The sequence below is a fragment of the Anastrepha obliqua genome, chromosome 2 (assembly GCF_027943255.1).
Source record: "Anastrepha obliqua isolate idAnaObli1 chromosome 2, idAnaObli1_1.0, whole genome shotgun sequence".
In the NCBI taxonomy this organism is placed as follows: Eukaryota; Metazoa; Arthropoda; class Insecta; order Diptera; family Tephritidae; genus Anastrepha; species Anastrepha obliqua.
The window spans coordinates 73,074,569-73,091,006 of record NC_072893.1 but is presented as its reverse complement, the minus strand read 5'-3'; the positions used below and the strand labels follow the sequence as shown (position 1 = coordinate 73,091,006).

Here is a 16,438-nt window from a genome sequence, read left to right as displayed (position 1 = left end):
TCTTGTTGAAACCAAAACTGCCTCATACGCTTTCGACGAATAATTGGCATCACAAAAGTGGTTATCATATCGCGATAACGCTCTTGATTGACGGTAACAACTTGACCATCTTAATTTTCGAAGAAAAACGGTCCAATAAATATGGCAATTTTGCTTGTTTACCGTCCCATTCAATAAGAAAAGAGCCTCATCCGGCATGAAGATTTTGTTCTTCTTCTTTTGACTTCTTTTGTTGAATGTAAATTTCAACAATTTGGTCGCCAGAGTGTACTGTTCCATGATAACTGTTCCTGCTTGGACTGACGCTTCCAACGCGATATGTCATTAAGCGATCTGACGTCTCTGTCGAAAGATACAGGGTTGCCAGATGGGTCCGTCGAATATGGGCAACCCTGTATGTGCCTTCGTATGTATGCAGACATTTAAAAGAAACTGAAACTCTCGCCTGTTTCTGTCAGCAGTTTTTTGTTTTCGATATATAACATACGAGAATCAAGTGAAACTTTTTGCTCAAAACATCGGACCTAAGCTCACATGAGTATCTCTTTATATCCAATAACCATTTACAATACAAGAATTACCCACTATTCTTATTAATCTTCGGCATCCCCTGAGTTAAATAATTGTGGCATATTGACTTATTGACAAGTTTTGACAATTTATTTGTTTCCATTTAATTTTAAATATTTTTTATAAGAAATGTAGTTCATTCTCCTAAAGACCTTTATAGTTTCAAACTTTGTGCAAACTTAAAATAAATTTTAAAAATTCTCATAAAAATTTCAAATAAATGAAAATTTCGCATATGCAAATTTAGAGTACATTAAATTTGAAGGCAATAAACTGCAAATTTCAAAAGACTCAGACAGCATTAATTTTCGACAATTTTTTTTGTTTTATTCGATATAAAAAATTTTTGAGCACTCGTTATATTGATAAAATGAGCCAGAAAGATCACAAAAAAAAATATTTTTTTTTAAATCAACGCGACTTTCCTGATCTTCATACTTAAACTTTATTTATAAGTTAAATTTTTACAGCACCGAAATTTAATGGGCTAAGTTTCTAAGTTCGAAATTTTGATGACAATTTGTAAGATTTTTTTAAATTTGCACAAGGTTTGAACTTTGGATTGCTAAGGTTTTTGCAATAAAATAAAGCATATTTTCATAAAAAAAATTATTCAAATATAAAACAAATAAATTGTCAAAACTTGTAAATAAGTCCAAGTGCTAAAGTTTTTTACCGCAGTATTTTTACATGGTGAAGAAAAAGGCACCCCTTTTCAACGTGGTGTTGTGAAGAGCATTTCTAAGCTAGTCAATAAAACCTATGTATATCACGATGTAGTGGAGTGCGTAGGTTCGAATCTCCGTATATGAACCAGCGAAATGTAAAAGTATTTCTAATAGCGGTAGCACCTCTGCCATGTCAAAGTTCTTCACAAAAAACCATTTGCAGTTCGGATTTGGCGCACACCACAAATAGAAGAAGAAGTTCAGCAAAATACCTAACAGAAGTGTACGCGCCAATTATTTATTTGTTCATTTACAAAGTGAAGTCTAAAATACACAAAACTGAGCTCAAATAGAAACGACAGGAGCTTTGTTCTGATAACTTCGAGTTTACTAAAAGCTTTCTGAAAGAGAGTTTCAGGTCATTGACCGGAATGTCCTTCAGGATTTCGGTACAAGCCTTTTGGATTTTTGGACCTCTACGGACGCAAAACGTTGTTCTTTCATGGCCAAATGAAATTTTCCGAATAGTAGAAGTCGCAGGGACCCATATCAGGTGAATACGGTGAGTGATTGATGGTTAAAAGGTGATTTCTAGCCAAAAACTCAGTCATAAGAGTGGATCGATGAGATGGTGCATTGTCAGGCTATAAGTGCCAGCTTTCTCCTTCAGGGTGAATTCGACGAATAAGATGCAACAAACGCTTCAAAACGCCAAAATAGAAAATTGAATTGAGAGTTTGGCCCATTGGCATGAACTTCTTGTGAACATTTTCGTTGGAATCGTAAAAATAAATGATTGTTGACTTGATTTTTGACTTCTCCAAACGCGATTTTTAGGGTCGTGGCTCATCTGGGCCTTCCATTCGGCTTAGTTTCAAATTCATATTGAAAACACCACGTTTCATCACTAGTTACAATGTTGTAAAGGAAGTTCTCGTCTTTTCTCGCCTCTTTAATGAGGTCTTTCGAATGATGAATTCTGAGCAATTTCTGGTCCTCAATTAACCTGTGCGGAATGAAACGTGCCAAGACCTTTCGTAAACCCAAATGACCAGTTAAGATGCGATAAATCGATGCTTTTGAAATATTGAACTCCGATTCCATGAATTTTAACGATGATTTCGGTTCATTTTTGAGAAATTTGCGAACAATATCGATGGAGTTTTCGGTGTTTACTGATTTTGGGCGGCCCGTATGTTCATTGTCATTTATGTCATGAACTCTGGCACGAGATAGACAATCATAACTGTTTTAACCAATTTAAATGTTTCGGTAAAGGTTTTAACGATTTTAAAACAAAATTTGATATTAGCTCTTTGTTCGAAACTCATTTTTGTACCGATGACACAAACGTACTGACATTTTAGACGCAATAACTTTTTTTCCACTGAACCGAATGTCACCAAGCTTTCACTGGAAGTCAGCTAGGGATGTAACTTCCAATGCACTAACTCATTAAAAAGAAGGCGCCATCAACAACATTTTAAGACGCCAGTCTTGTTTATTTTGGACTTCGCCTTGTATTTTTCTTATATAACGATGTATGTAAATATGTACAAATATAGTCTTGGCTTTATTTATATCCAATAAATTTTTAGATTCTCTGGGTACCAAGTAACATTATCATTCAAGAATATGAGATTGCTTACAAACACGCGAAGAAGGGAGCATCAATGATTATTATAGGTCTAGAGCACTCATGTGGTTTAGCCAAGGCCACCATTACACTATACAACTACACTTTTCAAAACAATGTGCATCTTACTATACCAAGACAGTTTATCGGGCTTGAAGTACTCCAGATCACTTTTAGGACCTTAGAACCGAATGTGCGGCACAGATTACATTACTTGGCGAAGAATAATTGAGGAGTTATCGCGGAAATGTAGACGAGATACTGTTGTCAAAAAATTACTTAGCTATACAGGGGAATCTTCTGATTTTATAAAGTATAAAATGAAAATTCGGAGCATTTACTTGAGTATTGTCCTCCACTGATGCACAAACGAAAAATAATTTTGAAAATTTAATAATAATCCGCCCCTTAGCCGAATGGATTGGTGCGTAACTAATATTCGGTAGTGCACAGATCCTAAACCTTGGGCACGAGACCTTACAATGATGGAACGCATTTTCTCTAATCGCGGTCGCCCCTCGAAGGGCAATGAAAAATATTTTCATAAAAAACCATCTGCAATTCGGCAGCGGCATAAAACTGTGAGTCACTCCATTTGTGGAACAACATCAACACGCACACCACAAATTGATGGAGAAACTCGGTCACACAGCCAATAAAGGGTATAAGCGTCAAATATGTAGATATGTGCATATGTATCTAATAACAGATGGAATTATAAATTACATACTAAAGTTCCGCACTTGGAAGATGGAGTAATTATTATTTATTTCTTATTTATTATAGGAAGAAGGCATATAGTTTTTTGGCTTCATTTAGCTAGTGTGCGCATCAAGGTATGACATTTAGCTTCGTATTCCATATCAAGAAACTCCTTTTTAAGTTAATGGGTAAAGTAAACCCGCCGTCTATGCTGAAGGTTAGTAAAGTCTCCGGCGGGATATTTCAAGTTTATTTTTCAATATGTCTACCCAGGTGGGTTTGCCGACGGCGCCGATGCAGTATTCATAGCAAATAGGTTTTAAGAAGTATCACAAGCGTCAGCTCCCTTCCATGTATTTACATACACACACCTTCATGAAAGCTTATAACCTGCAAGTGAGTATCAATGATAATGCGAAAATTCCTTGTGCTTCGCGTCAAAGATATCCTTGTATCTGCAGACGTGTAGACGGCTTTTCATGCATTCATACTACACACATACAAATGTGCATGTGTGTGTGTTGTTGCTGTCTACAGCTGTTCGTTTGCTTGTTACTGTCCGCTTTTAATGTTATCCGATTGCTGAATGCTGCTTGACAACTAAGATCAACAGTAAACAGTCAAGCAGACGAGTGTTGACATTTGCATTGTGTGATTGTTTGTGTGCACATCCATGCGTACATACATACATATATACATACATATATATACATATATCGTATGTGCAAATCGAATCGAGATGTTGATGACGTTTGGATGACAGACAACATGACACTTAAGCTTTGCTGGCATCATCGGTGTAAAAGTAAATGGCAAGAATACAATTTATCTGTTTGTTTGCATGACTTGAATAAGCAAATCAATGTAAAATTGTATTTATTTTATTTGTAGCAATTGTGGAAAAAGGTAAGAACACTATTGGGAATATAGTTTTCCGTTATACCTACCTACATATTTGCGTAGACCAATTGAGGGAAGCGGAAAGTAAGCGCGTGAAAAAGCGTGCATGAAAGGAAAGCAACCGCGCTATTGCAAATGTCATATTTATCACTTTTCAACCGGAAGTGACAGGAAATCTTTCACGCGTTTTCATACAAACACACACAGACACGCATGCATGAATGCAAGTGCTGAAACACGGTACACCTATAAATAATCTACACACATAACAATAAAACCCGCACACGCTCGAACAGCAGCTCTTCACCTGCAAGCTTCAACAAACATATAAGTATATATTAGGGTGGGTTATTTTTTATAGAACAATTATTTTTGAAATTCCTTCTAAATAGCAGACTCGCATTCCAGGAAAACCAGTAAGTGAGACTAAACTCGACTCGGATCGAACTTTTTTATGTAGCAGCGCACATTTTAATAAAATTTAATTTGGGATGGCAGTTAATTTTTGGCACCAAAATAACTCCAGGTCATACATAGCTGAACGTATATATATATATATATAATTGGCGCGTACACCCTTTTTGGGTGTTTGGCCGAGCTTCTCCTCCTATTTGCGGTGTGCGTCTTGATGTTGTTCCACAAATGGAGGGACATATAGTTTCAAGCCGACTCCGAACGGCAGATATTTTTATGAGGAGCTTTTTCATGGCAGAAATACACTCGGAGGTTTGCCATTGCCTGCCGAGGGACGACCGCTATTAAAAACATCTTTTTCTTAATTTTGGTGTTTTCACCGAGATTCGAACCGACGTTCTCTCTGTGAATTCCGAATGGTAATCACGCACCAACCCATTCGGCTACTAGCTGAACGTATAGGGCATAAAAAATGGATGGGCAGAAATTTAGGTGCAACATATAAAAAGTAGGCATGGAGTTTATCTGATCCCATTAATTATCTGAGCTCTAAGTGAAGTGGGGAGCAATACATGTACCAAGTTTGGCCGAGTTATATAAAATCCTTATCGAGATATACGCATTCACCAAAAAGTGGGCGGGAGACCGTTCATTTGCCAAAATTTTATTTGCTTTTTCGAGTACATTATTTTTATCAAATTTGAGATATTTTGCTTTAGGCTTCATATTTTTCGAAAATTCCGTGATTTGACAGCTGGGCGTGGTTGTTTACCGACTTCGCCCATTTTCAATACCCAACTACGTCGGACAAAGAGTAATGCGAAAACAAAGTTTCATTGAAATACGTTAATTTCTGCTCGAGTTATCGTACGTACCATAGTCCCTGTCTGTTGCCCGTGAGATAAACAAATTTGAGCAAGAATTTTTAAGCTAGAAAGAAGCTTCTCTCGTTTGTTAAATATTTGCACATACATCGGTTTGTGTGGGTTTGTGTTTTGTTGTATCAACTGAATGTTGCCATTCATATTTTTACATGCATACTTTTACACACATCCGCGTTAGCAGTTACAATTTCTCATTGTATAAGAAACCAAAGTCAAAAACCAACAAATGGAAATAGTTTATTTATTTATAACTAAAATTATTAAACATCATCATGATTAAATTATTAAAGGTTTGCTCAGTAGTGGCATTCGATTTTTGACACTCCCTTACAAAACGTCGTTCTTAAGAAGGTGAATAAAGCGGAAAATATTAAATCCTTTTTGGTAAAAATGGTAGCAAAAAAGTATTTTCTTACTTAAAAGGAAAAAAACTGCAAATGGCTTAAAAAATAAATTTTAATTAATATTTGAAAGTAAAGAATGGTACAAATAGAAGTTCTTAGCGGAAATTGCCAAATCTAATATTAAAACAAGAAATTATTTCACTTAGTACAAGATTTTGTTTTGTGAATTAATTTTTTAAATTTAAAACCGATCGCGAAAATGCGAAGTTTCGCCGATATAAAATATTTTTGTTAAAAATAAATAAATAATTCACACGTGCAATTCTGTTAGGTGTCTGGCCGAGACCCTCCTTCTATTTGCAGCGCGCGTCTTGATGTTATTCCATAAATGAAAGGAGCTACAGTTTTATGTAGAGCTTTTTCATGCTGGTACTGTGCTTTGCTAAACCTCCTCTAGACACTTCATCCATCCATGTGAAGGTGGGCTCATTGGAAACAAGTTCCGTCAATCCCAATTTTTTATAATGAGGTCTGAAATGTTATCGATCGCGTCGGGACTATCCAATTAAGAAATAAAGCTTTTTAAATTCTCGACTCATCGATCTCGGATTGTGTCAATTACTCTATCGTGTCCTGATTTAAGCGGTATGTATTTCATGTCATACTACCATAGTCCTGAACATACCGATGAAAACTCTTTAGCGAGTTGTTAGCTCGTAAGCACACCATTTTGAAAATGAAATGTTTTTTCTACAAATTTTAGTTTTCCTCCACTTTTATTCAAAATTTCCAGAGCTAGCAACCCAGTGTCTTGCTAAGGGAGCCGATTTGTCCAGAGAGAACGAGAAAGCGGCTTACTGAGCAAACGTATTTTCATTTAATCATGAAACATCATTTGTAAATTCAAATTTTTATAAATTTATTTTCTTAATGATTCCGAAATGTACGATTTGACAACACTGCATGGTGAGAGAGCAATCAGCTGACACATTTTTGCGGAACAATACAATATTTTTGATGTACCCACGTACACGATACCGTCGTAAGGGAACGATGGTGAGTTTTCATTTACATGGGGCTCTCATTAGTTTGATCGTGTTAGCTGACACGGAACGTAGGCTTACATTAGTGAGTGTGAGCACCATGAATCAACTATTTCCTTCATTCTGGGTACTTTGGTATAAATATGCCTCTATCTTTCTCGATTATTTCATGCCGTTACACACAACTTTTATGTGAAACAAATTATAATGCCTTTGAGCACAAGTGCCCAACTATGAACAACGACACCTGGTGTTGAATATAAATAGGATTTAAAAGCAAAATAATTGTAAAATCATTGCTAATTGTAAAACAAAATATTATTCGAAAAAAGCTAAAATGAATCTTTGAAATATTGTACAATTTAATTCTATTTGGTTTTTTTTGCAAGTTTTAGTTTGATTGAAACATACAATAAAAAAAATATATATATGCAATCACTTTTTCTATTTCAATATTAAAAAATGGCATATCATTTTCTTAATTGCGGGGTTATTTAAATATGGGGTCAGCAAAAAATTCTTCCTGCAAAAAACTCCCGCAGGTGCAGGTTTGTATTATCATTACCATCAGCATTAGCAATACAGTCTTGTGCAGGTCTTTGCTTTCACATCTTCGGTTCTCCACTCCAATCGATCTCGGGAGTGTGATCCCCGTTTTCCGCAGGTCAGCTGTGACCTCACCAACCTACATTTATTTGACAGCAGTCTCTTGGCAGTTCTCTTTGACTTTTTATAAAGCGGTTTGAGTTTCCATTATCTATCAATGCCTCGAGCTCGTGATTGTATCTTATCCGATATGTTCAGTCATCTTGCCGAAAATCACCATATTATTATTTACAGTATCAGTTTTTCAAACCTCAGTATTTGGTCGATGTCTGTTGTTTTAAGTACCCATACTTCGGTGCTGTATGTTAGTATGAGTCTTACAAGCGCTCTATAGAGGGTGATTAATTTAAAGGTATCCGATTTTAAATTGAAACAAAACAACGAAAATTCAATTTGATTGGACAATTTTTATTATTTTTGTGTAAAAACTTTCATCACATTTATTTTTTAAAGATAATCCTTTTGAAATGTTGGCCGCAACTGCGCCGTATTTCGGCCATTCTTAAACACCAAATTTGAATGGCTCACTATTTCAGTAGGTGTCTCGTGAATTATTTTAGTAATGTTGGCCTTCAATGCCTCAATGGAAGCTGGTTTATTCACAAATCATTTAAATTTCGCATGCACTAACAAATAAAAGTCCAAAGGTGTGATATCACACGATCTTGGTGGCCAATCCACTGATGCGAGACGAGAGATAAATTGCTTGCCGAAACGACGACGCAGTAAATCCATTGTGTAACGGGCTCTATGACAAGTTGCGCCGTCTTGTTGGAAACAAATGTTGTGGAGATCGAGGGTTTCAATTTTCGGCATCAAAAAGTCGTTCATCACTGCGCGATAGCGTTCGCCATTCACAGTAACGCCACACATAACGCCAGTTACAGTGGCGCCAGCCTCGTCTTTGAAGATAAGAGTATATATGCCGAAGATTTCTTCAGCTCGTAGGTAATCCAAATGGTTGTTTTCAATGGTTTAATGGATGTACTGCCCTTTTGCCAAAAATGGCGTCATCACTGTACGCCATAAGTTCGTCTGAGCACTTTTCGCAGAACACCGTTTGTTGAGGCGTAAGACTTCCATGATGAAGTGTTAATGAATACTGACAAAACTGTACATTTAGTTTGAGACTAGTCCCGCGTGATTTGCCAAAAAACAAAAACCCCTTAGGAAGAAGTACATCCAATCTGATCACCCGTTACATTGCCATATTGATAGCAATCGAGAGTTGAATAATTTTATGTGTGTAAAGAATATTTTATTTACCACGCTTAGTCGGCCATTTATTGCGTCATATAGGTATACGAGTACTGCTGAGGAAAATACCTAAGTTATTAAACTTGTCGACTCTCTTTATGCATTCACCATCGATTTCAATGTGCATTATCACTCGGTTCCTTTGCAGAGTGCATATATTTCGTTTTGTCTGTGATTACACTTAGACCCCCTTCTAAAGATTAATTTATATTTAATATATATTTTGTGTAAAGAAAATAACAGTGCTTTAGTAAATATATATTAGTATTCATATTAACTTCGTATTGATTACAGATAACTTCTTAGGGGCCTCGAAATTGACTTCATGGCAGTTTTTTTCAGAATTTTCTGTGGAATCCAAATCTCTTAGAAAAGATTTCGAAAAAAATTGCCTGAATTGAATGGATATTTAATGGTACTGCAAAGCGAATGAAGTTTTCTATGCACATTATTTATAAAATAAAAATTCATTTTTTGCGAGCTTTTAATCTACAATTGCTAAGAATTAATCTTTTTAATGGCCAACTATAAAATCTTTATAAATATTTAGTTCCTCAATATTTTGTGAACAACCCTAATGCATATAAACATATAAATATTTACATATACATACTTATTTTCGAACGAACGTGTGCAAGCCGGCGTGCAGATTTATTTGAGTGAAATTTAAATAATAAAAAATAATCTACAAGTCTCGCAAATGTCTCGACTAGCTTTCGCTATTGGCCTCAACGCTTTCAAACCTCAAATAAAGAAAAAGTTATTAATAATAAAGTATATTACAGTTTTGGGAAGATTTGTAGTTTTTGCCAATGGCATCGCATGTCAATCGTATTTGACACTTGTGAATTAGACAACTGCTGTATACAATCGAGCGCGTAAGTGTTAAATAATAAATATCGAAATAGAGATTAGAAATGGGGCACCTAAATGTCAAATAAAGAATGCCAAAATGTTTGCTTTTTATTTAGTAAAAAAATTATTAAATTGCAAAATTACAAAATTGCTAGATTCATTTTACCTTACATGGGAGATTCCACGTTTTGTTATCCAAGTATGGACAATTGGACATTATTGGAAATTTTTCTAAAACTTTGTTTCTTTGGTAAAATGCAAACTGAAAAAAAATTTTAATTTTCAGATCTTTCTTATAAGATTAAATTTGGTATAGAGTTTTTAACACGAAATAACATCGCTTCTCTTTATAATTATTATTTTGTTATAGCTTGTTTTTTTCTGTTCTTTCTGTTCAAAGATACGAATTAAAAAATACAGGATATTATGTGAAGTATGGGCCATTGGAAGCTACAACTTTACTTCACCTTTAAGGTAGCATACGGATTCCTCTCACAAAAAATTTTGACTTGGTCCCTTCAGTGAGCCAGTTTGCGATGCTCTGGTAAGAAGTGAACCGCTCACCAATAAAACCTGACTGCATTGGTCGGAACAGATGGTAATCCGAATATGCAATGTCTGGGGAATACGGCGTTTGGCCTGATGCCTGGCGTTGTCATGCAGCAAAATCAGTTTGTCATGTCTACCGTTCCATTCTGGTCACTTTTCTTTTAGAGCTTGATTCAAACGCATTAGCTGCAGTCGGTAACGATCGCCAGTGATGAGTTCAGATGGTTTAAGGAGCTCGTAATAGATGGCACCCTTCTGAGCCCACCAGAGGCACAACATAACACCTTTGAAACATGAATATTTTTTTCGCTGTCGATGGACCTGGTTCACCTGACAGGCTACACCTTTTCAACACTTAGGGTTACCATAATAGATACATTTTTCACTGTCAGTGACGATGCGATGCAGAAAATCTTTTCTTTTATGCCGTTCAAGAAGCACATATCTCGATATCCCTCGCCTTCATATCTCGATATCTCTCGCCTTCAATTGATGTGGCACCCAATTATCTACTTTCAGACCATTCCCATCGCACACAAACGTTTACCAACGGTTGATCTATCAACAACCAACTCCTTTAGATATATAATATTATCAAGGGTTTGACGTGTGTCTTCATCCAATAATTGTTGCAGTTGAGTATCTTTGAATTTCATCGGTGCCCCTACACGATCTTTATCACTCACGTCGAAATTACCACTTCGGGAGCGTCGAAACTCTCTTTACAAGTTGTGATTGATGCAGCGTGATTACCGTAAATATTGATCAATAGACGACACGTTTCAGGTGCACAATTCTTTAAAAGGTAAAAAAGAAGCATGACTGTTTGATAACCCGCAAATGCTGTTTTTTCGGGACGAACGTAGACATCAATATTTTTGATGACAGACAAAAAAGGATCTTTACGCTTCAAACGAATGTCAACCACTGCAATTGAGACCTCATATATCCACCTTCCAATCACCAGTATATTACTAGAGCGAACACAAAACTAGTATCAGCAGCGACACCTCTTTTACGAGGGGGGAAACTTATTCACATATACAATAGTTTTTGATTATTATTTTTATATTTTGTTATATATCTTATTATTAGTTTTTCATAATTTTTTTTTGATAAAAGCTTTGGGGGAAAAATTGTATATAATATATTTGTTAAACATTTTTGGGGAAAAGTTTTATTGATCTTTAGGATGTTTAAAAAATACTCCCTTCGTTTTTTTCTCTTTTTAGTTAATAGCTTAGACTATATCAAGTAATCCTTGCAAGTCTTATAATGAGATTTCCGCAATTTTTCAAGGTATATTAAAATACTCTAAACGAACGAATGCATTCCTCTGGTGAAACTGCTTGGCGTAAAATCGACCAGAATCATATTAGTTCGTACTAATGAATTTCGTGCTGGGTATTCTATAGCTATGTATGTATATTTTGTAACCCTTGATGTGAGCGCATTTCGTTTCGGTTGCTGCATAAATTTCGCGTATAATTTGTTGCAAATTGCATCGATGCTTTCATATCTGATATTATGTCTACTTACTTATATGTAAATATGTATTGGCTTTCACAGAGCTTCCATTTACTCATGCAGATTTAGTGTGTATGATTCTGCTTACTAATATTTCACTTCATTAAAGATATCGTATATTGTATAATAGTTGCATTCGGCATTTGTTTCGTTGGTGCAGTTGTTGTGCAACACTTTAATATCTGACTCTATATTTCACCTTTTGCTTGTTGAATTACATATTCACGCTAAGTGAATTTCGTCTTCCGAAAGGAGTGTTTGAGTGCTTATGGATTTGGAGGTATTTCTGTGGGAAATTTTTGTATACAGCTACATAAGTGAAAATATATAAGTTTTTGCATTAGCACTACGTAAGAACTTTAGGCATGCATAAATACACATGACTACCGTGCTAGAATACCGATTAAAAGCCAGGGCCTTGCCACTTAAGCGGTTAAATTAATGCTTTATTGGAGCTGGATTTATAATGAAATGTGAATGTGTTACAATGAAACTTTGGCTAAGTTTAAGTCTAAGTTAATTAAGTTAAGACTTTTGGCCAGATTTTACCGGCCTAAACTCATACATATGGTGATGTTGATGGTAAATAAAAAAAATTCCTCCATTCGATTTTGAAATTCAAATTATGGAGACATCTCGCAGGTCGATTTGCCAAAGCACACTTCAAATTGTCATTGGCTTGTATGCGTTCTTTTCTCTGATAGCATAATTTAGAGAATTCCTGTAGATGCATGTAGTCCAAGTATGACTAAACTTCTTTACTATTTTTTTTTTGTGCTTTTATTTAAATTATGTGGAAACATTCATAATAGATCCTTCAGGTCGCAATGCTACATCTCTTCATAAAATTGGCATATAAAATAAAAAATAAAGTTTAAAGTCAGAAAAGTACCCTTTATTTGGTCTTTCGCCAAGCTCCTCCTCCTATTTCTATTGTGCGTTTTGATATTTTACCACAAATGGAGGGGCATACAATATTACACCGCCTCCGAACAACAGATAGTTTCTTATGAAGAGCTTTTTCATGGCATAAATAAATTCGGAGACTTACCATTTCCTAATGGAGGCGAACGCTATTAGAAGATACTCTTGTAGTGTTTCAAGCACAGGGATTTGTGCACTTCCGAATGTTAGTCAGGCATCAATCCATTTGACTGCAGTGCCTCCGGCAGTCCGCATTATGAGCTCAAAAAACAGTATGTTTCCATCTTATAAAGACAGTCCAATATGAGTTCAATTTAATAATGATATAAGAGTAGAAATATGATGCCTTTCTGAATTATTAATCAAATATTATCACCCTTTATGGACTCATATAAGATAGTGGATTGGCAAAACCAGTTCCGCACATGTATCTTTTCTTCATTATCGTTCTCAAAGTTTTACTTAGACTACGCCACGCTCAGTCTAATAAAGTTTTAGCAAGAGTAACATCAACTTTTGTAAATTACACTCTACAACAACAATGAATGAATGAAGGCGGAAATTTAATATGACGAAGGACCTGCATTGAGAAGGTGTGATGATGGCAAGCATTTTTCAAACGGCAAATTAAGTACGTAGACTTGGTAGGCTTGGCTTATGTAAGTTTAAGAAGTTGATTAGAGGGAGAAAAAACGTGGCTACCAAATCAATCAGAAGTTTGATCTTCTAATTAAAATAAATCATAATTTAGAGATTTCACGTATGCACACATGTGTTAAGGCACACGCGCGAATACATCGACAAAAATATCGGCTTTATTTTGATTTGATATTTCTTAGACAATGGCGCACCCGACTTTCGGGGTTTAATACTAGTTACAGTTATAATAAAAAAATAGTATCTTATACTTATACATTTTGAACACTCAGAAAATAGATCAAAGGGATTTTATCTTAAAAACTTACCCGATATGCCATCATACGTCCACCATTCCTCCCAACTAACTGCCAGAAGCACTAAAAAGATTAAAATATAATTTGTTTTTAATAAAATCACGTTTATAATTTTTAACTTAAATTTAATAAAATATGAAATTTAAATGTATAAATAAATATCAGAAAACATCCGTTCATTCGTGACTGCTACAATCTTTAGAGCGTTTCGAGGGCATAGTGATCTCAGTATAGACTCCTACTAATACCCTACGAATAAGGGTTACCCATGTAAGCTAATGAACAAGAGTGGGGATGGCAAATAAAACCTCTATATTACTATATTAAGGTGGCTGCCCGGAAAAACAACTACAGTGGCGTCCCTTTTGGAACATAGTATTGTCGAACAGAAATATTTGTACCGAATAATTCATAATATTATAAAAATGGTCGATATTTGAGAACAACATATCGCAAAATTCGTGATTGTTTTGGTGGAAATAATCGTTTGGGTTGAGAATTTAAAGACTGGTAAAAAGTTTCAAGAAACTGGTTCGGTCGCGGATAGAAAAATACAATAAATGGCAGACAAAAAACTAAATGTTTTGTTGAGAATATCAAAATCGAGATCTTGACGTGCTCAACAATTAGACTTTTACAAATCGTATTTTTGGTATGTAGATTTTACCTGTAAACGTTCCCATGGTGGACATTTAAATGACGTAATTTTTCACATATTTACATTTACTACAGAAAGTCACTACTGCTCAGGAACCCAGATTTCTCAAAGACTTAAGTTATAAAATTTTGTCGTTCCGTTAACTTAGTAACGACAAAAGGCAGTTTTTTGGTGAATAAACGACAATACCACGACTCTGTCCGTCTTTGGAATAATTTACCGCTAAAAATTAAATGTATAAATGAGAACTTGCACCTCATAAATGAATTGTTTCGTCACTTTTCCGAAGAAACCGCAGTCATTACATAATACCCAAAGGACATCAGAGATCTTTTCTTACTAAAGAGGAAACTTCGCTGTAAGTGGTATTCATAGTCTAGTTAAAACTGGGCTAAAGAAGATGACCAAAGGTCCTGGTTGGAAAATAAAGATATGTAAAAAGGATAATTTTTCTCGTCACTTGCATTCATTGCCCAACTATCGTCATGTGTATTACTCCTTATGGAAATGCACTGCATAAATACTTAAAAATACCACAAATGCACTATCGCCTTCTCAAGATAAAATACGAAAAATGCGCTAACAACAATTCCCAGAAAGCAGAATTATATGCAAACTATCTAGCTGATGTTCCTACACCTCAAGAAGCAACATACAAAGCCCGTGTACAGCCGTGCTGCAAGAGTTCGAAGAAATTCCACGAATAGAGAGCGCCGAACTAGAAAGTCAAATTAAAATGCTAAAAAAATAAAAAGTCCGCTGGCTTCGATTTAATCACTGCAGCAATCGCTCAAGCAGCTTCCACCTAAAAACATCCAAATTATCCCTAACATAATGAATGCATCTTTAAGTTTCATTACATTACAATTTTCTGGAAAACTGCGTAGGTTATTATGCTTCAAAAACCAGGCATACCTTCTACCTGTGATCTTAAAGCTATTTTAAAAGCTTGTGATTAACCGACTTAATAAAATAATAGAACGAAAAAAAAAAGAATTCCAACTCATCAGTTTGGGTTTCGAAGTAAACATTCTTCAATCGACCAGGTACACAGAATCACGCACGAAATAGAAAAAGCTCTCGAAAACAGAGAAATATATTCTGAAGTATTCCTCGATGTGGCAAAAGCATTTGATAAAGTTTGTCACACCGGTTTGCCTGTTAAACCAAAATTAATACTTTCCAAACAATACTACGAAATCTTGGAGTCGTACTTATCAGACCGTTATTTTCCAGTCAAGCAAAATGATGCTTATTCAAGTCTTCGACAAATAAATGCAGGAGTACCTCCAGGCAGCGTTCTTGGGCCTCTCCTGTACCTTATCTTTACGCATGACCTACCGTCTGATCCTAATTACATCACAGCAACGTGTGCGTATTAGGCGCATGATTTCACACCAAAGCAGCAACAAGTCAGACTTGAGGGAGCGAAGGAGTTGCTTCACTTGGTCCAAGCCGAAAGCTTTTAATTTTCGGCCACCAGGAGGCAGCACCCGCCACAGGTAATAGTTTGGGCTATTGTAACCACAGATGGGTGCTCTCTAATCGTTTTCATCGAGCCTGTCCTAAAGGTAAACGCGAAATATTATCGGAAAAGTTTTCTGGAGGTTGCTCTGAAGCCGTGGGCAAGCAAATATATCGGTGGCAGCCCATAGACGTTTCAATAGGACTCGGCCCTGTCTCACAAAGCTCGAGTAAACCGAGAATGGCTAAAAACCAACGTTCCAAACTTCATAACGTCCACACGATGGCTCTCAAATTCACCAGACGCGAATCCGATGGATTCGTCCATTTTTTTGGGCCATTTTGGAGAGCAAGGCTCAAACTAAAAAAATCATCAGTCTTGATGCGCTGAAACGGGCCATTGTCGACGAGTGGGCCAAAAAACCTACAAGTCATATTCAGTCAGCTTGTGATTCGTTTCTGGACCATCTCAAGGCCAGTATTT

The 16,438-nt window shown here is 35.8% G+C and overlaps 1 protein-coding gene across 1 annotated transcript in view; it reads right to left on the bottom strand.

The window, feature by feature from the left end:
- LOC129238204 (carbonic anhydrase-related protein 10) overlaps window positions 1-14,515 on the bottom strand; it is a 147,317-nt gene extending 132,802 nt beyond the window's left edge. Inside the window, exons 1-2 of the mRNA XM_054873246.1 lie at window positions 14,500-14,515; window positions 13,845-13,895 (exon numbers count right to left, since the gene is read on the bottom strand). Of these exons, the coding sequence (XP_054729221.1) occupies window positions 13,845-13,895; window positions 14,500-14,515 (67 nt within the window). The remainder of the gene's footprint in view (window positions 1-13,844; window positions 13,896-14,499) is intronic.
- Window positions 14,516-16,438: the final 1,923 nt, after the last annotated feature.